We start from the raw sequence: 24,731 nt of genomic DNA, 5'->3' as shown, positions 1-24,731 counted from the left end.
CACAACAGCGAGAGAATAAAGGGTGAGATATGCTAAATGAAAAAGAAAAGAAGAAATAATAACAATAATAAAAACACTTAACATTTATACCGTACTTTGCATTTTCAAAGCACAGTGCAAACAGTAATTAAGAAATGGGGAGAGTGACAGACAAGAGTGGGTGACAGAACTGGAAGGAGAAGGGAGGGGAGGGGAGGGGAAGGGGCAGGCATGCTCTGGAGGCTCAGCGAAACTGCCAGCCTGGAGAACATGCTGTCTGGCCCTGTGGATGTGTGGCTTTTCAGCCTTCACTCCCACGCTTCCCCAGCAAGCCGGGGAGCAAGGACACAGATCCACTTTGCTGAAAGCTAACAGTAAGGCATAGGGGCTGGATCCAGGACAAAGTGCTGCGCAGGTCTGAGCCAGGGCATTGGCAGCTGGTGGGGGTATCGTGCTGGCTAGCAGGGGCCCAGCTGAGCCAGCCTTGTGTGTGTTTTCAAAGACCTATCAGCCTTTTTCCAAATGGAAACTAATGCCAGTCCTCCCTGTGCCCTGGCAGTCTTCTCTCACTCCCTCTATGGCTCAGCACAGAGAAGCGAAGCAAATGTTTGGTGAATGTAAAGCTAAACATGAGACAGCAGTGTCTCCTTGCAGCCCAGAAGGCCAACCATATCCTGGGTTGCACCTAAAGAGCAGTGGCCAGCAGGGCAAGGGAGGGGATTGCCTCCTCTACTCTGCCCCTGTGAGGCCCCATCTGGAGCACTGCATCCAGTCTTTGGGCCTCCAGTACAGGAAGGAGCTTTTGGAGCGGGTCCAGAGGACTGCCATGAAGATGCTCACATAGATGGAGCACCTCTCATCTAAAGAAAGGTTGAGGAAGTTGGGTTTATTTAGCTTGGAGAAGAGAAGGGAAACCTTGCGGTCTTCCTCATCGCCACTAACTCCAGCTTTTAATGCTAAGCAGCTTCATCCAAGCAGTGCAAGCATCACCGCCTCTTCCTCAAACATTAGCTTCATTAAGTCAGGTTTCTGGTCATAATCTACTCCCCGCAAGGCTTCACATGTTTCTGGTCTTTTCCTCTGCTACACAGAGTGTTTCTCCTGTCTGGATCCTGATAGGACCTTGTAGGAAAGCCAGTTCCACAGCCTCCACAGGGCCTGTGTAGCCCCCAGTCCAGGCACAGCTTCAAAGGATAGGATCTCTTCAAGAGATACGTAGCAAGCATCTAAAAAGACTGATTCCTATATACAGTTTCTCATGGTTTATAACAAGGCTGAACTTGAGGCAACCTATGCTGTGGAAATCAACCATATTTTGATTAAAAGTCCTTCCCTGGAAGACATCTTCTCTAGGCTGGTGTTCAGATACAACTTTTGTAGGAAAACATGCCAACAATTTCAACATGAACAGACTGTGAATCTTCTGCCACTTTTTTAAGAGAGCTATTTTATTTTCCAAATAAATAGAGAAATAAATCAATCAGCTTGAGGCATACACCTGGCATTGAAAACTTTGCTCAAGCAGTCATAGTCTGGCAAAGTTACAGGCAAACCCCAAGAGGATCTTATAATGGGGAATGCTGGGCAAGCTTACAATAGACGGTGCTATCAGTCTCACATAGAATAAGCTCTCCTGCATGCTGCAGCTATTCAGCCACTTCTAATGGGGTTACAGCTTCTCCTCCTGGAGTTCAGATTTTCAAATCAAGCATAGTATTTACTTCAGCTGGAAAAACTCATTAACTGCTCACTAGCAATTAGGTAGCCTTTACCTTTTGTAGAGCTCAAAATACTTTACAAAAACATCATTATTCTTGAAAAGGGCAAATTACTGTAGACAGAAGTTGAGCAACTTTCCTAAAGTCAGGTAGAATGCTGGTTTAGCGTACAGCTGTAAATGAGGACTCTGGTGCAGACCTATGTGATTCTTTTAGCCACAATGCACACCTTAGATCAGTCCCACACTTTATGTGTGCCTTTTTTTTTTTTTTTCCTGTTTGCCTTTTAACTCTTCTCCTTAATTTCTTCTTCTCCCTGTATCCCTGGAACATGTTTATTATCAGGAACCTCACTGATATACAGATAAACGTTACTGCCAAAGTACAGAGAGAAAAAGTGCCACAACAGTCTTCTCTATATGTTGGGTTTTTTTTCCAATCACACACTCTCCCCCTCTCCTCCCCTCCCTTCATTTTCTTTTCTCTTTTTTTGCCCTGTCAGTTTTCCTGTTCTTGTTCTTCTTCTTTCTCCTCCACCCAGTCATATAACACAACCTCTAGTGTTTAGTTCACTCCTGGTTAAAAACAGCTGAAGTATCACTGACTTCATGCTCTGCCCTAAGGAGACTACAGCACATCCTAATAAAAATGTCTGAACTTTCTTCTCAGTACATAGGCAAATTATATCTTTTCTTAGTTCATTCTGTTGCTCCTTCTGGCAACAAGTTTAAGCATTATCTTCTCTAATTTTAGTCTCTGCGTTCATTGCATATATAAATCACAACCTGACTCACTGTTTAGCCAATCTACAACATGCATGTATAACTATTTCAGTCTTTCTTCATGTATCAGACTCCTCCAGACCCTTAACAGACTCACATATTACAATATCATTTTTATACCCTATTTTTTTTCCAGCCTGTGTATATTTAATTCCCTTAACTTCCTTCATAATCCATCCCCTCAAAACTTGGTTAATTAGGCAAATAAGAGGCAATGAGAAGAAAAGATTTTCTCAAAATCTTTGTTTCTCCCTGTCCCGTGGTTATGAGGGAATGATAGGAAGCAGCAGCATTGGGCAATTTCACACTCACTGTTTTCAATTTCATTTTGAGACCAGTTTAGAGTAAGGACAAATTTGAGTGTAATTATTTTAGATTTTGTGCGATAAACAACTGCTTGGGGTTGTAATAAAGAACTGTCTGCTCCTAAATGAAGAAACTAATCTCTTTGTCCGGCTGGGGATTGCACAAATTGATTTAATACTTTTTATTTCAAAGAAGAGGTTAGATCTCATCAAGCTACCAGATTTTCTGTAGATAACTGCACATAGATTTGGACATCTACCCAAACATCACAAATGTCAGGGCAGGAAAGAAAGCAACCAAGAAAAGGACATTTCCATAAAAGCCCCATTACTTGCCAGGGCCAAGCTGGGAGGAAAAACAAAACCTCATCCTCACAAATATTTCAGTAAATCTATTTCAGGTAGACAATGCCAACAGCTCCTCTAAAGGTTAGTAGGAAAGGAGCTAGCTCCGCTTCTCCTTCCCTCAGGTAGGTTGCAGTGGTTGCATTCAGAGCCAGGAAAGGAAAGGTCTTCTGACACTCAAAAGAAAAGATCTCTATAACAACAGCAGAAAGCTAACACTGAGTACTCCTCCAGGAAGAATTACATGACCCAAAATAAAACAGCTTATAAATAGTTACAAAAGGTTGACGTACAGCAATCGGACTTCAAGTTTGTTTGACGTATGTTGTCTGGGACAACAACTGCAAAATTCTACAGACTCCTATAAGCTCCCTCACATTCAGTGTCCCAGGTCTGTCCTAGGACTGCTGCTGCCCAGAAGAGCACCAGAGTCCGCTGGCAGAGCACAAGCCCCAGTGGCTCCAGGTTTTCCTCTCCCCATCCTTGGTACAACTCAAGCAAAGATGGTGCCTTCAGGTTTCAAGTGTCCAAGACGCAGGGCAGATATTAAGTGCATCAAGTAGAGCATGTTTTGAAGGAAACCTATGCTTACATTAGCTATGTACATAATATATAAATAAGTGGGCTTTCTTGATAATAAAAAAATCAAACTCCATTATTTTTTCTCGTGACTCTCAAAAAAAACATTACCTCCCAAAGAAGTAAAAGCCTTCAGATGGCATTCCTCCTAAGCACATTGAAGAGAAAATAGAGGAAAACTTGAAAAATTATGAAGGAAATTAAATTTTAAAAATTAAAAATGCTATTTTATTATGATATTTAATAAAAGAAAATACATTTATTTAAAAAGCCTTTTTCTTCCCCATTGAAAGAATATTAACGAGAGTACTTCAGAGCTCATGTTTAGGAAACAAGAGTTAGCACTGATGGATTTAATGGCTCTGGGGAGAAGCTAAAGCTCTTAACAGTTCATTTCCAGGTTCCTAATATCTGAGGGATTTTTAATGCTGCAATTTATTTGTAAAGTAATAACAGTTGTTCTAGGGAAAGTTTGAGATATTAATCAAACTGAACAGAAGTACACTACCTCTTTTTCTTTGTATGAAAAATTTCATTTTGTATGGATGGATTAAACACACATAAACATAAATTACTGATCCACCTGGCCTGTGATTACATGTGTATATTCAAGCAAAAAGCAACAGTGGCACACAATACCAGCTTTTATTCTATGTATCTTTGACCTACCTTTTTTTGCTTCCTCCCCAGCTTTTACAACAGACGTAGTATGAGGACGCATTAAATTTAGTTTATTATTTTTGACTTACCCAAAGCTTTCATTCAGCAGGAAGAGGAAACAAAGTACAGAATGCAAAAGAAGAGTAATAACTACATTCTGAATAAAAATCTTAAAAGCTTGAAGTGGAACTGCTGAATTTATTTATAAAATCAATCTCATCCTTTCTAATCATGAGAGAAGTCTAAGAAACATTTAAACTATTACTATCATCAAGTGCAGTTTAAGAGAAATGAAAATGTATTGTGAATTTACATAAGCTACATATCCTTTTGTTTCGGAAGGAAAAGGAACAGAAAACTAACAACACTGAACCATACTTTTTCAATATTTGCAGATCAATATGTGCCTTTTTTCCGTTTAAGTCATTTTTTCTTTTTTTTTTTTTTTTCCTTTTTCCACAGAAACCATTCGAAGGGAATTCTTCCTCTTTTATTTTACTGAATTTCTCTCACACAAGGACTCAAAATTTTCCATGTCAAGTCTACTAGAAATGAATCAAATTTATGTCCAAAAAATGAGGTTTGCATTCCCCATACATCCCTATTATTTAACCTTTGGAAACCTGAGAGTGAAAGTGCTTTCCTTTTAATTACAGATATTCTGTTTTTAGCAGCACTGTCCCAGTGTCTTTGACTTTGTCCTGGTTTTCAGCATATATCTAGGTGCTCAACTTATCCAACTAGCTTTGATTTCCCTGAACCTGCAGCACCATTTTACTACATTCACACCTCTCCTGCTCCCCAAGTCTGGACTTGCTCCCTGCTGCACTATGCATGGCCAGCGCACATCGAACTTCAGCAATGAAGCAGAGATGATGCGTCTTGGAAACCTCAGAAAACAAGAAGAAATGAGACAGGGATTTATGATGTGGGACTGGCAAGGTAGAAGGGGAGGTTCCAGGTTGGATATTAGGAAAAATTTCTTCTCAAAAAGAGTGGTATAGCAGTGGCACAGGCCGCCCAGGGAGGTGGCTGTGTTACCATCCCTGGAGGTGCTCCACAGCTGTGTGGACGTGGCTCTGAGGGACATGGTCAGTAGGCAGGGTGGGGATGGACTGACAATTGGACTAGATAGTCTTAGAAGTGTTTTCCAACCTTCGTGATTCTGTGATTCTAAGACAAAGTGTACTTCGGTGTGAGTAGGGAAGAGGGAAGGCGAGAGTGGTGCAGGATGCAAGGTACTGAAGGGAGGAGTAGAAAATTCAGCTCTATGCTGTCAGAGAAAAGGAAACAAATACAGATTTTTAGATGTTTCATGCAGCTTTTATGTAGATTTTATTATCAGCATAGCTCTATTTAATACATAATTTTTCCCTATCATTTTATTTCCATCAGTATGGCTACTGTATATGAACAAGCTCTAGAGTGTGAACAGCAAGGGCTGCAATGATAAAGGAGAATTTTCAGCTGGAAGAACATAATCGCCTTCCTCTTCCAATATTTTTCCTCAGTGCTGCCTATGCATCATTGTGTTATTCTAAAGCTGCACCCAAGGCACTTCCTGCTCTTACCTCTTCTCCTTTCATTATCACCAAGTTGACTTTTTCTGTAATTCAAAAAAAAAAAAAAAAAAAGTCTGTTTTATAAAACAGACTAGTCAGTCAAATATATATTGTTGTTATTACTTCTTCTGCAACTATTTCTTTACCTCCTAGTTCTGGGCAGAAGCGATAGTAGGTAATATTAAAAACATAATGAAAAAAGCCCTTCCCAGGCTTCCAGTCTCAGGTCTGCAAACACAAGATACTGGTTTGCATGCTTATCTGAACTGAAGCTGCATTTGCAGCCTTGAAGGTTTCCTCCCACCATCAGTCTCCCAACATAGAGCATCCTCATCGACCAGGTATTTCCACACTGTCATAGGATAGAATTTCTGCTTTCAAAACAACTTGAGAGAAAAGAGAAATTATTTTAAACACTGGAACAATGGCAGATGCTCACTGGTCACAAGCGCTCTGCAGTCCTCAGGACAATGCTTAAGATCAGCAGAACAAAACTAGAAAAAGAAAGGTCATTGAGGCAACATCCGGCAAAGTGAAGAGACCAGAGCTTCAACAGACGAAGCACTTGGAACCATAGATCTTAGCACTTAGGAAGGTGAAAATTTCTCTCCTCTCCATTTCATCTATTCCAGATTCAACATACATCAGCAGTGATCCATGCTATTCCCTTTCTCGTCAGGGGTCCTGGTCAGACAGTGCTATGATCCTAATCCTTTTTCAAGGTGCCAGTACCAAAACTAGGAGCAGGCATTTGTTTGCAGAGCTGAAACAGTGCAGCTCTTGCAGCTTGCTCCACAACTGCAGGACTTGCCCCTCTGAGAGGAGACAACTCAGGGACTGAACCAACAAAATGAACGCTACAGCTCCCACTGCTTGATGTCACAGCTGATGACCTCATCAGAGTCTAAAGGGGCTGAACCAGTGGTGAACAAGACTCTTTCTCAGCAAAGTGGTCTCTCCAGTGCTAGAGTGTGGCACAGCACGTCTGTGCTGTACCAATTTCCTGGAACTAGCCCCAGATCTCAGTGTGCAAACATCATCTGGTCATTTTATTCTGATGCCAAATTAGGCAGAGATTAAATGCAACACTTTGTAACAGCTAAACAGGTGGGATTAGAGACATGAGCTCCAAGGAGAGAAACAGCAAAAACATATGCAAATAACTACATACTTATTGTTCAGAGGAAAAAGGCTAAACAGGGAAAACCCAACATTCTCCACAAAACCTAATCAAATGCAATATTAAAGATCACAGATTCAAAGAAAACAATCAGGAAATCCAGATGCTGAATTTTTCCCACAGCATGCCTCCACCCATTGTTACATCTAGGGCAGGGTTCATGGCATTTAACCTGAGGCATCTGAAGGAAAAGGGGGTACAGCCTTCTTCAGTGATCAATGGGGAGACACAGAACTACTCCACAAGCATTTCACAGCACCCTGAGGTAGGTGGCATGAACCATCCTCAGGTGGCATCACTGTCTCCACTGTCGCAATGTCTGGACCTCCAACGAGGAGTTAGCAAACATTCAGATGCACACTGACTGAGAGCAACCTATACAGTATCTCAGTCTATGAGTACAGTGGGGAGGGGAAGTAAATTCAGGCTCAAAACTGTTTTTTTCATATTTTTTTTTTCCCCCACCTGCCTTTTTGTGCCTCAATTCACCAGCTTCACAGTACGTTACAAAGCTCCCTTCGCACACAGACCCAAATTTCCTCCCAGACAGAGTTATCAACCCTCACTGAAGCTGTAACAATTTCTCACATTCCTCCAGGGAAGGTGGTTCAATGGAGTTTTTTGCTTCAACTTCCAGAGAAGGGCTTATCTGTCACACTAAGGTGTCAGTGGTTTGCACTGTTCTTTAGGTTTGCACTGGTGTTATTGATCGTAAATGCACAGGGAACGCAACAAAACTGTAAGTGAAGGTCTGAACCCATGAAATGCTGAGCAAGTTCGATCACAGCTGACTGCTGCTGGCACTGAGGGGATGCTGACAGAAGCAACGTGTGCTTGCAGGAGCAAACCCCAGCCACAAAACTCATTTGCAAATTACATGACTAAGGATAAGAAAAAGCAATGCTTCTGTCAGGGCCCTCTCTGGAAAACAGATTAAGGACTTACCAGTCTGACTTCAGCATTTTTAGTAGAATATCAATGTATTTACTCTCCACCAGGTTTTAATTCAATTCATCAAACAAATACGACCCATTAAACATTACACACCTGTGAAACAGAAGCTCTAAAGGTCAGCATTTTCAATTCATGTTTAAAGAAATCTTGGCCTTTCCTGAAACCACAGATCTTTGTATGCTTCTCCTGCCTGCCAAACTACAAAAAGGGAGCGTGATAAAACAAGATCTCCATTCATAATGCTTCCACCTTCATGCTCTTTGTGGGCTGCCTGCTTGCCAAGAGGCTCTTTAGAATTGAGCTGGGGGGTATACAAGGCAGCCGCATGAGGTGCCACCTTCCCAAGGAGAGATGAGAGAGAGGTAAAAAGAAAAATCTTTGCAGAGTTCAATTCACCAAATCTCTATTTGAATTTTGGTGGAGTAAATCTGATCTAATCCTACCACAAGTGATGGAGCTGTGCTGGATTTACACTACAGGAATTGGAAATCAAAATTTGGTCTGCCAAGTCCAAAATTGCAAAGATCTTTTTCTAGCACATAGGAGGTTTGGCATCAAAAATACTGATGCTTGTTCAAAGAAGGGATAAAATGCCACCACATAAGTGTGAAACACAGCATCCAACTGTTGTTCCAGACCTGGTTTACACAGATATTAACAACCGTGTAATGCAGGAGGTAGGAGAGCCTCATATAACACTGTTGCCCAGCTGCCCATGAAAGTGGTCATGGCAAAGTTCAAGGCACATCTGGACAAAGCTCTCAGATGCAAGGTGTGATTTTTGGGTGATTCTGTGTGGAGCTATGGGTTGGGCTCAATAATCCTTACAGCTCGCTTCCAGCTCGGGACATTCTATGATTCTATGAGCTCTTCCCAAGAAAGAAAAGTCTCACTGTGGGTAGAATGGGGCAGAATGTCTTCCGTAACAAGTGGGGAAAAAACAAAACAAAACAAAAAAACAATCTGTAATTATTTTATTAAATGATTAAATGACTACTTTATTTCAAAGACTAATTTGGGAAAATAACGCTGTGTATTAAATGTATATCTTTTGGCAACTGAACATTTGGTCAAAGAAAAAATATCATAATTAATTTATTCCCATCTACTCACCTAAAATAACCTGCCCTGAGTTATTTACTTACAAATTAAATTAAACAGAAAATGCCTGGATTTTGCAGTCCACTAAATCTCTTTCTGAGGAAATGTTGCCAGTGGTCAGCTTAAGTCTCCCCCTTTATTCAATTAGACCTGATTCTGCCTAGTTAAATGTCTCAGATTCGTTGAAGAGTGACTGCAAAAGGAAAAGACTGCTTGTGCCCCTGTTTGTTTCTGTATGATGCACAAAGCACGGTCAAGACGTTCTTCTCAATAAAGGTGCTGCCCTCATCTCTTTGTCACACCAGGACTGCAGGGAAAAAGGCAGCCCACTTCTTTTGGATATTCCCATCAGCCCACAGCAGTTTGCGGGCCACTGTCAGCCACATTAGCTGGCCAAATGCACACTCGGGCATGAACTGCTGGGGTATCCTGCTTCTCCCACGAAGGATATTTCTGTTGGGTCCGACTGCAACCCAGGGATGCTCCCTCCCCTAAGCTCGCAGATAACAGCTGGCCAAAGCTGGTGCTCCCTGCATATTGCAGCATTCAAACGCAGATGTGGGAAGGCCTGTTTGTGCAGTAACTGCCAAAAAAACTGGCTAGAGACAGAGAAAAATGAAATGTCAGCGACATGATGGAAGCACAGTGGAAACAAGAGGACTTAGCTGGACCAGTTCAGACTGGTTACTTGCTTAAGCTAGCACCTATTTAACTTCAGGAGCTGATTAACACTTCTGAGAGACAATAGCTTTATTAAAGATTCAATTATTTTTCAATTAAGATGTAAGAGCTGTATTAAACATCCCTGAAAATGCCACAACGTCCTACAGCTCCTTTCAGGGAAGACACAAGCTAGCATTCTCGGCATTTCTAAGGTAAAACACTGGTAAAAATAAAACCTTTTTAAAAAAAAAATCACAACTGTCAAAGTCTTTACACTTCTTAAGGAAGAAGAACAGAGCTCATTCTTTTGTAGCTCTCTTCTATCTGCTCCTTCCCCTCCTTGCTTTTTCTCTGTTGCAGGTAATTCCACATGATTAATAGGCTCTCCTTAGCACTGCTACACAGTTAGCTCTTTTAATCTCTCTTTGAATCTGAGTCTTTCTAATCCCCCAGCCCTTCGGCCCCAGGAGACTCCACCTGAGGATCACAGAACAAGATAGTTCTCTCTGTTTCAACTTACTTCTAATCTGCAAGTCTATAATCAAAGCAAGTTCAAATTTACCTTATCTGCCATGATCATAGAGGAGCCTCCATGGATGCCCAGGATGGGAGTGAGGGTCTGGGCAGAGATGAAGTCCAGGATCTGGGCAATGGCTTCCTGGTCTGTGTCATCAGCAAATACCACCCCTTGAATCTTCCGGTCTGACATGAGGTCACAGATGCGGGTGATGATGCTCTTGGGATCAGTTTCATTCATGGCCACCAGCTCCACCCGGGGCACCACTGAGAGGTGGTGGAAGTCATCTTTCTCGTGGGCATCTTTGATGGCCACTTCGTCTGAGGTCCCCACCAGGATGACCGCAATGCCAATGCTTGGGTGGCTTTTTTGCGCGTGGGTCCCGCTCCCTGTTGTTGCGAGGACTGCCAGCACCAGCCAAAACCTCGGAGAGTAGCACTCCACCCTGGGCCTCATCTTCAGCTCTTACACTCCCTGAGAAATAAAGATACAAAAGGAAACGGGGAAAGTGAGAGAAAGGGAAAGTGATTAATTGACAAGTCAATCATGCACTCTGCATTCAAGGCAGATCCATCGATCTTCCTCAGCCAATAGCTGTCCTCCCACCAGTCTTTCTTGCCCAGCACCCAGTCCTTCTGTTGCATTCACGGCAACATACTAAGTTCTGGTCGCAACCCCAGAGTTTGAAGTCACTTCAGAGTGACAGCAGAAGATGGGATCATGTCATCTATCTTAGGTCCCATGTCATGCTGAGACCCAAGTCAAAACTGATTTTGAAAATTGAGAAGAATTGTCCACTGACAGCTGTTCAGCTGTCTTTGTGAAACTAATTGCTTATGTCAAGCCCATGTCTAAGTGCTTGCCCTCAACACAAAGGAATTATTAATGTTTGTGATCAGTTTGGCCTTCTTCTGGATATACAGGCAGAGAGGCTGAAAGGACCAGACAGGCAGGACTGCCTTTTACTACATCAGCACAGCACCTCTAGAGTAAAGACAAATGGGCAAGGCCATTGAATGGATGTGAGTGGGTGTTACTCTGCATATGCACTGCATATAGCCCTCCTACCCAAGGGACACACACCACTCGTATCTTTAGTAGTCAGTCAGTCTTTCATCTACACAAAGTCCATTTGTTTTTAAAAAGCAAGGAATGCAAAATTTCCAAATGGTCATAGTTAAAAATGAATCAGTGACACATGGAGAGGACATTCCCTCCAAGACCCCAATGACAACATTTTTTTCCAATAAGCAGAAAGACTCAAAGAGCTTATCCTCCACTACCGCAGCCAAGAAAGTTACAGTGGTCTTTTCCTTGAACATATCCACTTCATTTTATAATCATAATAGTAAAAATGGGAAAGCCTGGTGAAGTCATCTCTCCAGCTCCTGCCTGAGCAAGATTGTTCCTACCTCTTTATTCACTCCTGATTTAATAGTACCTCACGTTTTCACAGCACTTTTCATTTCAAAGGAACTTTACACACTAACAAATTAATCCTCACAGCACTTACAAGGAGTCAGTATTACCAAAATCCTACTGATCTGGTGACAAAAACACAGCAGTGACCTCCCTGGCCACCCATCACCCTTTTGGGGAGCAGCACTGCTCAGCCTGCCTATCCAGGGCCACTTTGCCGTCCCAAGCCAATTTCAGGCATTTCAAACTACAGAAGACTTTCCTTTAGACGTTCACACCCAGAAGTCTGTTTTTCAACAGCCATGCTCACTTAGAATAAGTACACCAGTACTACACCATTGACCCTCTAAGCCTTCGGGAATCTAGAAATCAGACTCTTTCATGCCCTTCACAGCCACATGTTTCTCTATCAAATGTACAGAAGGCTGCAGTAGCAGGGATAATACCAACAAGACCTAGGGGAAGTTGGAAGTCCACCCAACAGCCTGCGTGATGCCAGTCAGGCCCAGCAAAAGGGTTCATGCAACTCCATTGTGCCTTGCCCAGGAGAACACAGATACTCCGTACCTGCTCTCTCTCTGCTCAGCATGGCAATGAGACCGTATCCTGCATTGTTATTACTGGATAAATAACTGGAGAATAAAATAGATATTAAATATGCACCAGAGGAACCAAATCCACTTAGGAGACTGAAAGCGACCATGGGTACAAAGCACCAATCGATTCTAAACTCTCTGACAGATCTGCTTTCTGAGAGATGCTCACAAGAACCAAGGGACTTCGAGAGTTTGGCAAAATGAACAGCTAACTTCATTCCAGCAGGACTGTTATCCTCCAATTACAAGTCACTAAATTAGATTCCTTCACAGTGAAATGCAGTCCCCACTCCTGCAATGCTTTATTAACTTTAATGCACTCTGTACGCTCTCTGTCTCTCACTTTCTTGCTCACTCACTTTAATGCTATATTTGCACTCTTTAAAATATGTCTCCTGTGATCTCTACATAGTCTCACACAATCTATTACGCTTGGTTAGGTAATGGCTAGCTGTGATAGGCAGGGAGCAGACTGTAGGTTTTTCCCAGCCCCTCTCCCACCAGGAATACTTTACAGGGCCTTACAACACAGAACTCAGAGAGCAGCAATGCAGGAGCTATGCAGACAAACGTGACAGCTGCCTGCTTTCTCACCCAAGCATAGACCTTCCCCATAGGGAAAAATTCTCGCCAAGAAACCTGTTCCCTTCTCTTCATCTGCTTCAAAGCCAATTAATCTCTAGCAAGTACTTTCAAGAGACAGCAGAAGAAGGCTCAGATCATGAAGAGCATTTAGGTGCCAACCTACTCAATGCCTGGCTTATGGGATGTACCCCTAGACAGATTTTCTCTTCAGTACAAGATGATGGGGCTCCCTGCAAAGTGCTAGAAGCTCAGTCTTTATCCAGTGACACAGAAAAATGCCATGGCTAGGAAAAGACTAATGTGAAGAGGTCACGGTGCCACCACAGCCAAACAGCACCTCCCTCTACTTTGGATCCTCAGCCATGAGCCCTGTTCTGGCTCCGCTAAAACTAAAAGGCTTAAATGGCTTAAGTAACCTGTGCTTATCCAACCACCTATGACAAGTCTCCCTCCATCTCTTACTCAGACATAACTTCTCTGTTAGCATGTTTCAGAAACATGGACTTTGGTTGCTGGCATGTAGACCACCCACCTGAGGCAGTATCAGGTACCTGTTCCTGGCTGGGTGCCCTGGTAGGATGGGATCCAGGGTTGCGATAAGGCAGGAGTACATAAACAAAGCGTACCCAAACCAAGGATAGTGGCATCCTCAGCCAAAGATTGGCCTCTACCATGCAGACACAGTACACTGCCACAAGGCACAAGCAGGTTCACAGCGCAGAGTTGCACTGTGCAAGTAGAGGCTGTTGGAGATCGGAACAGGCATCCCAGCACCAACCCCTATCCCTCTTTCCTCCTCTAATGTTTCTCACCATGAGCCCTTTTTGAATGAACAACAGTAAAGGGCACGGGTACACTTGCACAAATATTGTAAGACTAAAGTGATCTCAGAACTATTGTGAAAAGTTGTTTCATATGCAGCAGCAAGTTTTATATGTTTACTTCTGCAGTGTTCAAATGGAAAAGTTTGAGACACCCAACTGAGGAAACACCAGAGGTAGTGTGGGGACATCCTTGTGAGCGTTTTTGTTTTCTCTTACTTCAGTGAGTATTTGCAAATTCACATGGAGAAACTCATAAGATCATGACAAAGCTGCAGTCCTAAAACAGAGAGTTTCTCTCTAGTTGCTCCAAGTAATTTTAATAATCCTCAAATCTAATTTCATAAGTCAAGAGTGACTTTTAAAATGCATCAAGGTGATTCAATACATAGTATTTTACATCAGTAGGTTTTTTTCCTTATCAATGATGCAGGGTAACAGCGTCAGGAAGGCTTTTCTGCCTTTCCAAAACAATTCGGTAAATCTCAAACTCCATTCTAGCCAGTAATACCTCTCTTTTTTTTCTTTTTTAAAGACATTATTCCACAGTATTATATTCTCCCTTTCTCCCTGATACAGAATGCATGACAGGGATATTAGACAAAGTGCTTTTACAGACATATCTATATTTAGACATAAACATGCCTGTAAAATGATTATAACTCTATAATCTTATTTTATTTACCAATAAAACATATCCAGCATTGTAGAGGAATGCAGCATCTACTTAATGCTGCAGAACAATATTACACAATCACTGTTAAAACAGGGAGGGAGACCTAACTTCTCCAATTGAAAATGCAAGAGGAATGTAGGTAGTCAGACAGCAATTATTCAGTTGGAATTTGGCCAGGACCAAAAGGTTAGACTGCTTAAAAATATTATGAGAACCTTATTTGACAGTGCATTTTATGTGGATCAAATCTAAGATAAGTATTAATAGAAAATTATTAGCTGCACAGCCAAAAATACAGCTCAGCATTTAGAGATATTTCTGGGAAAGTACACAAATAGGTCACTGTGCATTCAACCAAGCTAACTGTAGATAAAGTGCTACGCCACATAGAGCAAAGTGAGGCAATCTTTAGGTGCGACACAGCATTGAGGCAGAAGATGGGCTCAGCTCTGTTGTGTGCTCATGCCAGTACCTCCATCTGCTGCAGCCAAGCCAACTGAGCAGCCATGTGCAGCAGGCCCTTGGGAATGTATCTGCAGGGCCCCAAAACCCCACGCCGAGCAAAGGAAATGGAAGTCCTGTAATGCTTCAGTCTCAGATATAAAGCTGCCTTAAAGGCAGCTTTCCTAATTAGGATGAAGTTGATAACTGTGACAGGGGGCTGAACATCATCAGAAGAGTGTAGAGATATAAGATTTGGACAATGAATGAAAAATGAACCCTCATGTTTACAGCCCTAGTTGAAAATAGGAAGAAATCCACCTCAGCTGTGAAATACTCCAGAAAGCTGGCAGATGTTTTGTGCCTGGTATCCAACACACCACCAGGGAACAGCACAGCGCACCAGCAGCGCTGTAGGGAAGTTATTGCACTAGACAAGCAGAAGCCTGGTGATATTTAAGTCTTTCTCTACTACCTGCCATACAGGTAAGCTGCAGGAGCTGGGAAGACCCATGCAAAGAAAGGGGCAGGGTTGATTCAAATCCCACAAACTGTTTCTCCTGAAAGCTGGGGGTTAAGTCACTAAGTATCATACTGTAGTTTACATTTAAGTTTCACCAACTCCCTAACTTTTGTCAACCCAATTTCAACTTCGTGCAGCATTCTATTCTCATGGTTAACACCATCTCTCCACTCAGGAAACACTGCATATTGTCTGCCTCTGAAGAAGCACCCCTCACCTCCTAACACTGCTTTAACTGTTCTCCTTCCATAGCTCCAGCACAGCTGATTTGTACACTAACAGCTCTTGTGCTGCTGTTCTCCACACTACTGCTCACCAGGTAGATGACATAAGTGCTCATAAATCTTCTCCTGGCTCATGGCCCTGTTGTTCCTGGAATTCTGTAAACAGAGACCGAGATGAGGATGGATCTAGGGCACAATGGATGTGTCCTGGAAGAATCTGTACATCTCAGGTACTGATAAACTGCATTAATGACACTGCAGGAAAATATTCATACACTCAGAGCAAGAAGATGGCAGAGTCTACAGACATCAGAGGTCCCATGGCCAGTGATGAAAGTGATGGCTATTTGGCATCTGTGTCAAAAAGGTTCACTGTAGCGACTCTGACTGAGCTCCTCCCAGTGCATTTTAATAATCCTCGATGACAAATAAGGTATTTTATAAGCCGTCTTCAAAAATCAGCTATTCTCATTCTGACACACAAACTTTTCTTCAACAATGGCAGAAACATTTCTCCAAGGCCATTTGGACAGGTCTCCTTGCTGCTTTTCACAGCTCTTCCCTTTCCAGGAAGCATTACTTATTTCTGTGCTGCCCCACAGATGCATTTTCATCTAACCTTTATAAATAAATTTTAAGAAGAATCTTCTTTTCTCTCAAATTAACTTTTTTTGTACTCTCATTACCTTACTATTAGCTTTTCTTCCATGAGAGGAAATAGGTGTGTAAGTTCAGTTCTTTCAGTTCTACTCAATTTATTATCTTTTCACCTGTTTTTCTTTATTGAAATAGGCAAAGACTCCCCGCTAGACTGGGCACTATCAGATTCATCTCATATATTACATACTTATTCCTCCCCATCTCTAAAGTCTAGATTGCTTCTGTCTGCTCAAGAGGACTGTCCAATGATAAGGTCCAAAAAAGCACTTCTCCTTTTTTTCTATCCCACACAAAGGAGCAGTTCTCTCTCTACACTTAAGGAGGTACAAAGAACACTTTGATCATCAATTAGATCCAAATCATTCCCAACAGATGAAGAACTGTGTCTCATTACTATTAGCTTACCCAAAGGTAAGTTCCCAGCATCCTTCCCACTTATTTCCACCCACGTATTTTACATATCACGGGGACAGCTGTTACAGCCACAGCCTCCAAGCTTTTGTTGAGTCCACCACCAAGTGATTCATAGAAATTGCACACGAAAATCCCCTGCTTAACAGTCTCGCCCTTCTCCCAGTCATTTCAGGATCTCTGCAGCATCTGCTTTATCGCACTACCTGCTCTGAAAACAACTCAAACAATAGGATTACCACTGCTAGGAGATGCCTCCAAGGCTCACATTCAGAAACATTTCTCTAAACTCAGCTTAAATTTTCCCTTTGCTCAGCTATCCTGTTACTTCAATAAGATCTCCTTCATTCAGCCTAAACAATTTCACTCTCTCAACTCACCATTTCCACCCTGAAAACGCTTGTAAGAAGGTTATCTGATCACCCCTGGGGACTTTTCTCTGCAGCAGAATTTCAGCTCTGTTCATCCCTACTCCTAAACTGAGCCCCCCTGGGCCCTCAGCAGGATGAGCAAAGGAGGAAGGCAGCATCAGGGCAGGAAGAGCAGGAGTGAGCTGACCTGCTTCCCCAGGTTGGCACACACGTGCAGAGCGCTGGGAGTCAGTGTGACATGCAAAAGCCATTAAGCGAGACAGCAGGTCAGTCTGGCATTGTGCAGTGCCAACTTCTAAATGCCAGGGCATGGAGGCTTGGCACAGCCATTGCTCTCTGCGAGCCTGGCTGTGGAGCCAGGCCGGAGCCACTGTTCCCAGGGCAATATCTCACCCCTAGCACCCTGTTTGGACAAGTTTAGAGGAATGAGATCCCACCATCTGGAGGGGTCAGCTACCACAGCTGTCACTCTGCACACACTCCATTTCAAACAAGGTTTTCAAAGCTTTCAAGGTCTTTTCATCATGCGTGGTATCCCACTTTTGAACACTCCCTCTCTGTGTCAGGTTCAGAGCAAATCATCGGAAACATGGGAAACATCTCCGTGCACACTGCCTCTCCAAAAGGATTTCAGAGTGGTTGAAAGTAGCTTTGCTTCCTAGAGAGCAGGACTAAGGGAAGCCAGGTTTAAACAGGCAGCAGAATGCTGCACCCAGAACACCACCACTTTTGCCAGATAAATCAAACTGGAACAGCTTGGTAATCCAGCTACAATCCCTGCTTTCCTTTAATTCTCATCTTCCACTTTTCACTTTCTAGCAGAATTCAGCAGCTCATTAATAATCTGATTACATCAAAGACAGATTTCTGAAACCTGGGATTTAAATACCTCCAATCCATTAGCATCCATAAAAAACACCTTTAACTTTGGTTAGATGGTTTGGAAAAGCACATCCTCCACACTCTGATTATTTGCTGTATTAATTTGAAGCTTTCTACTCAACCTTGATCAACTCTCCATTTTATGTACTTAGCAGATTATGACATCGAATTTTTAAAAGTTTGAAAAAAATCATAAAAAATGAGAAGTATTATTTTTTACTTCCAAGGATGGAAGGACTTTTCCATTTCATATATGCTCATATACTACACTCAGTACCTATTCAATCCCTGAATCAATTGCTTGAAGAGAAAGCAGAAACCAGGCAGGCGACTGCCAAACACAATGCCAGCACAGAAATCCCATGGGCGACTGAAGACTGTCTCTTGATGTAGGGCTTTGAGTCCTTTGGATGCCACATGTAAACACAGTAAAAGCCAAATAACAAAGGTTTCTTCCAACACACCATAAGTAGAAAGAATATACGACTCTTTCTTCTTTCTTTAGGCAAATGATGGGATTTCTTCTGCATCACTGAGAATCCCAAGAAAAGCTTTTGAACCAGATGGTGACAGCCTTTAATTGTAACTGCACTTCGGATATGCCCCCCCAGTTTGTTGCCAATCTCCTCAGATATAATGTACAACACTGAGTAAATCTTCACAGAAACACAGAATGGCCTGGATTGGAAGGGACCTCAAGCATCATGAATCTCCAACCCCCTGCCACACGCAGTGCCACCAACCTCCCCATTTAATATTAGACCAGGCTGTCCAGGGCCCCATCCAATGTAGCCTTGAACACCTCCAGGACAGGGCAGCCTGTTCCAGCACCTCACCACTCTCACAGTAAAGAACTCCCCAATGACATCCAAACTAAATCTTCCCTCCCTCAACTTAAAACCATTTCCCCTTGTCTTGCTATTATCAACCCTTTCAAAGAGTTGACTCCCCTCCAGTTTGTAGGCTCCCTTTAGGTACTGAAAGGCTGCAATGAGGTCACCCCGCAGCCTTCTTTTCTCCAGGCTGAACAAGCCCAGTTCCCTCAGCCTGTCCTCATAGGGAAGGTGCTCCAGGCCCCTGATCATCTTCGTGGCTCTCCTCTGGATCCACTCCAACAGCTCCCTCTCTTTCTTACACTGGGGGCTCCAGACCTGGACACAGTACTCCAGTTGGGACCTCGCAAGAGCAGAGGAGAGAGGGACAATCACCTCCCTGTCTCTGCTGGCTGCCCCTGTTCTGATGGAGCCAAGGATACCATCTGTTTTCCAAGCTGCAACAGCACACTGCTGGCTCATGTTAAGTTTTTCATCCATCAGGACTCCCAGGTCCTTCTCTGCAGGGCTGCTCTCAAGGACTGCTCCTTCCAGTCTGTATCTTCAAAACTTCAAAACAAACAAGCCCATTCCCTCAGAAGGATCTTCACAGGTGCACGTTTCAGCCTTGAAGACCATGCAGCAAAAGCAATCTAGGAAACTGTACTGCCTCTGCTGCTTGTAGCACCTCTGTATCAAATCTTAACCAGCCCTAAGCAGAGTGCCAGAGTTCATGAGACCTGATAATGAGGTCTCATAGGGGTGTAACAAACAAATAAACAAAACAAAACAAACAGCAGATGAGAAGGCTCAGGGTCCAAATACCAAGATTTGAGTGGAGCAAAGAAGCTGATAAGTGGTCCAGGTCAACGTTGTAGCACTACAGATATCGATGGGCCACATCCTGCAAACTGGCACTATCCCTCAGGATAGTGGCCTCTTGATGTGGCCACTGATATACAGCATTTTGGGAGGTGAGGTTTGTCACCATGTGACCCCATAAGAAGGCCAACATTGCTTATTAAAAGAGTAGGGGAATTAATCAAAAGGTCAGAGGGACTAAGGAGTGGTTTTAGCACAAGCGAAAAGACAGACCGCAGCAATCTGAGTCAAAAGGAGTTGAGAGCTGTCTCTAGTCAGGATGGTATGACTACACCCAGACAACACTGTTCTCAAGTTTTCTTCCTTATAATTGCCTGTCCTGTGGCAAAACAGGCTCAGTGTACAGGTGGAAGCCAGTGATGAGCAGCACCTCATAGGAGTCCATTCTGGGACTGGTGCTCTTCAACAACTTTGTAAATTACCTGGATAGTGGGATTGAGTGCACCCCCAGCAAATTTACAGATGAGTGGTGCAACTGATACAACAGAAGGAAAGGATGCCATTCAAAGGGACTTGGACAGATTTGAAAAGTGAACCCACTGGAATCTAATGAGATTCAATAAGATCAAGCACATGGTGTTTTACTTGGGTTGCAGCAACCCCAGACACATGCATAAACTGGGAGAAGAACTAATTGAGGGCAGCCTGGTGAAGAAGGACATGGGAACTCTAGTGGATGACAAGCTAGACATGAGCCAGCAGAGTGCTCTTGCAGCCTGGAAGGCCAACTGCATCTTAGGCTGCACCAAAAGAGCAGTCACCAGCAGGTCAAGGGAGGTGACTGTCCTCTACTCTGCCTTTATGAGGTTCCATCTGGAGTACTGCATTTACAGAGCTGCTGAAATAGGTCCAGAGGAGAGCCACAAAGATGATCAGAGGGCTGGAGCACCCTTATAAAGAAAAGCTGAGGGAGATGAGCTTGTTTAGCTTGGAAGAGACTCCAGTGAGACCTCATTATGGATTTCCAGTGTTTGGAGGGAGCTTATAAACAGGAGGGGGACTGACTTTTTTTTTTTTTTTTTTTTTTTTACAGGGGTAGATACTGATAAGGCAATGGGAAATGACTTTAAACTAAATGAGGGGAGATTTTAATTTAGATGTTAGACATTCTTTACTCAGAGGGCAGTGTGGCACTGGTACAGGCTGCCCAGAGAAGCTATGGGTGCCCCATTGCTGGAGGCATTCAAGCCCAGGTTCAGTGGGGCTCTCGGCAGACTGATCTGGTGGGTGGCAGTTCCATCCATGGCAGAGGGTTGGAACTGGATGATCTCTAATGTCTCTTCCAATCCAAACCATTCTATGATTCTATGAAAATCATGTCTTTTTCCTAGCTATGATCTTCAGCAAAGGATTTTTCTGTTCCTATTATTATCTATCTAGGAAAAGTAACAAGGAAACCCCCTGTGTGACATCTAAAAAGAGTGTCATTCAAGATGCTTGGAGTTGTATACTCTCACCCCAGCAATATCATAAAAATCACTCATTCCCTTAGAAAAACTTGATCCTTACAATAAATACTAAAGTCAGGATGTAGGAGGAATTGATGACTGCAAATTAGGAATTCCTTTTGTAGCTTCATTTTTATTTTCTTTTCCTTGTTTCTTTCTTTCCCTCTTTTACTCTCCCCACCTCAAACTCCCCCCTTCCCTCGCATTTCATTTCCTCAATTCAAAGAGCAGTAAGGCACCAGCCATCAAACTGCTGGATACAATATGTTTTCACACTAGGTTACTGCTGTGCACCAGACCATGCACTGCCTGCAATTCTATGACAGGTCAGGGCCGATTTATCTCACCAAGACCTTCAGTCAGTAGCATCCAGAAAGCTTTCCCAGCTGGAGACCCAACCCAGCATCAGATGACCTCTCCCTCTTCTCGGTAGTCCATCATGTCTATGGAGTTGTAGTGATAGAAACACACAGGCAAAGCCACATCTGGACAACGTCTAGTCACTGGCTGTTGATGCTACAGGGATAAGGATGGAAGCTCTAAACCAGTACAAGCAAAGATTAGATTTGGCTGAGCTGAATGCCATTTACATGCACTTTTTTCCCCATCAGATTTCACCACTTTCACTTTTCTCCAGCCTGTCAAATTTGTTCATGTCGGCTACTTAAGCCACTTTTCCCAGTAGCTCACCTTGCAGTTCATTCCCCCCATGATACATACAAGGACATATCAGCACGTGCCTCCTCCCAGCCCAGCTCCACTACTGGCTTCCTCAAGATGCAGCTCCACTCCTTTGGGCCACATCTTTCTACACAAATGTTACTATAATATACATTTGCAGCAGATAAAAAAAAAGAATATTTGGTAGAAAGATCAGGAAGGAACAACCACCGAAACTAAATAATGATCACAGTAAAGAATATTCTACCAATAAAGAAAAACTAATCCCGTGGAATGAGTATAGCTATGGGTTTCTTAAGCTTTACAATCAGTTCATACTTTTGAAACAGCATAAAGTGGCTCAACGTGATAGAAGATCCATAATCCAAACCCCCACATTCTTCAGTCTACAATATATGTCCTAACCTACCATCCTATTCAGCTTTCTGCATTCATCACTTACCTCTACTCCATGTTTTGTCCTCCATGGCTCCCACAGTCATCCTATTCCTCACTTCAAGCGCTGTTACATTTTTTGATCCACCAGTGGCACCTGTCAGCTTATTTGCATTCACACTATTAGGTATCTGCTTTTAAATCTCAAAAGCATGGAGGGAATGAACCACAAGTAGTGAAGCCTTGTTCTAATCCTTTACACCATCATCCAAAAACAACAATAAGCATTTTTTGAAAGTGTAAACACTACTGTTTTCTTCTTCACTCTTTGCCTTATTCTCCTCATCAGAAAGATGGAATGCACCTTCTCTGTTTTACAGAGCTAGAAGGTTTAATTATTTATTGTATTTAAAGTATTTCCATCTCTCAAGTGATAGAAGCTCCAGGAGTTGAAATTATTGCTTTCCACTGCACTTCCCCAAAGGCAGTAATGTCTTTTTGTGAAATCATATCCAACATTACCCACAGGATCCCAAGAGATTGTATTAAAGCCTGTCTGTCCAAGATCTTCAGGACAATAAATCCTAGATTAGCGAGCAGCAGAGAAAGGAATCACTGTAATACCACAAATAGTCATGGCTTCCAAGCAAAATCCCTGATATTCAAAATCAACTTTGCCATATTAAGTCAAACTCCAAAATACTGCTGAACAGTAGTTTCTGACAAAACAACACAATGTCAGCAAATTCCAGTTTGTTAAGCCTGTTTCTCATGAAAGTGTCTCAGCTCCTGGTACATTTTCACCAAAGCAGCATCCTGGCCAAGAGGAAGAGCAATGCTGAGCTATGAAGAGTGCGGCAGAGCTACCGTGGGCAGCCAGCCTCTAGGCTGGAGGTCTGGCACTTTGGAGCAGCAGGTGCCATCCTTTTGGCAATTTTAATCCAGATCTCAAAACCCCTGTTTTATCAAGTTATCTGCCCATGGGTCTGCCATGGATCCAAGGAATCTGGTTCCTGCAGCTCCTGGAGTATGGAAACATATGGCCCAGCTTGGTATTAATTCACTTACAGAATCTCAAAGTATGAGATCTCCTAGCAGTGTATCTCAGAAGTGGAGATCCTCAGACCCCGGGTTTAACAGATCTGGGGAAGGTACCAGAGCAGAGTCAGTTGGCTCATATTATACGCCCAGATAGTTCTGTAAACTCTGATTCCCTCCTAGACAGAAAGCCTGTCCTTACACCAGGAAGCCTGGAAACACAGCATCCTGGCTGGCACTACAGTGTCAGAGGCACCAGAAATATGGGATTGACTGAGAAATCTTCAGACGTGATTCTGAGGGCTACAGCTTCAGACTAGGCCATGAATGAAAGTGTCCTGTGCTACAAATTCTACGAAGCCCTGGGAGCTGGGAGAGAAACCCAATAAGTTTGGTGACAACCACATTCAAATCACACTCCTTTCACATACAAAGTGGTCCTTGTAGGAATCCAGCTTCCTGAAGACAGAAACCCAAGTCTGGCTGCCATGTCAGAGGCCAGTTTAGAGCTGCTGTTCTCTCCCTGAGAGCCATTTCTGGACTGGGTCAGAGTTACCACTCAGCTAGAAGGGACAGGTTTAATGGATATGGTGGCAAAGCAGACTTCACATTGCCTATTCTGAATCCTGTCTGCTGCACCGAATCCTGTCTGGTGAAGAGCTTTTGTACAAACCTCAGTCCACAAGAGGCTGTACAGCCTTTACGTAAGTCTCACCTTTGTTTGTCTATGACGGTACCAGTACTGACATCCTGAGCAGCCAAAGATTGCAATCTTGCAAATATCACCCAGTTCCTACAGTGGAGCGGGGAAAGCGCACAGAATCACAGAATTATAGGGGTTGGAAGGGACCTCCAGAGATCATCGAGTCCAACCCCCCTGGCAAAGCAGGTTCCCTACACCATGTTGCCTGCATGAACTGCCTCCCCAAAGTTTGTCATGAGTACCAGTTGTCCCCTCACACCATCCTGAGTTTTTCCTCACAGCAGCTTTGGCACTTCTGCAGGGACATCCATACCACAGGGCTGAAGGTCACAGTACAGCTCTCATTGACTGCATCAAGAGCAGCACTGGCAAGGCACATGCACACTGGAGCAAGCTGAGACAGAAGTCCTCTCTGCTTGGAAGGGGATTTCTCATGGGTTCCATGCAAGAGGGAAAAAAAAAAATAAAAAAAATCTGCCCTTGGGTGCAATACCTTTCTGACACAGTTCCTGCTTTGGTGTCCCATTAAGAAGACAATGAAAGGACCTCTTTTTAAAACCAGGAGGTGTTTTTCCCCATGAAGCTGCACGAATTTATAAATATAAGGATGCCCAAGTACACTAAAATCGATAGAGCCTTTTGCATGTACCTGTCTCTGTGCACCTCTGTGCCAAAAGGGAATGTAAAGTCCCTGCAATCTGATCTGGAAATGTTCAAACACAGTTTTTCATGGATTTTAACACCTTTCTGAGGCATCGGATAACATGAAAGGGATCAATCACTCCCCCATCTTTGTCTTGGGAGGGAGAGAGACAGAGAGAAAAGCTGGAACAAACAA

The 24,731-nt window shown here is 43.1% G+C and overlaps 1 protein-coding gene across 2 annotated transcripts in view; it reads right to left on the bottom strand.

The window, feature by feature from the left end:
- The window catches only part of GRIN2B (glutamate ionotropic receptor NMDA type subunit 2B), a 203,290-nt gene that overhangs the window by 156,476 nt on the left and 22,083 nt on the right, over nucleotides 1-24,731 (bottom strand). For both annotated transcript variants that reach the window (XM_052669472.1, XM_052669473.1), the window contains exon 2: nucleotides 10,391-10,819. In XM_052669472.1, the coding sequence (XP_052525432.1) occupies nucleotides 10,391-10,801 (411 nt within the window). In that variant the 5' untranslated portion in view covers nucleotides 10,802-10,819. The remainder of the gene's footprint in view (nucleotides 1-10,390; nucleotides 10,820-24,731) is intronic.

Source organism: Tympanuchus pallidicinctus, unplaced genomic scaffold, assembly GCF_026119805.1.
Source record: "Tympanuchus pallidicinctus isolate F22 unplaced genomic scaffold, pur_lepc_1.0 scaffold8, whole genome shotgun sequence".
Lineage (NCBI taxonomy): Eukaryota > Metazoa > Chordata > Aves > Galliformes > Phasianidae > Tympanuchus > Tympanuchus pallidicinctus.
This window is presented reverse-complemented; position numbering and strand designations above follow the sequence as displayed.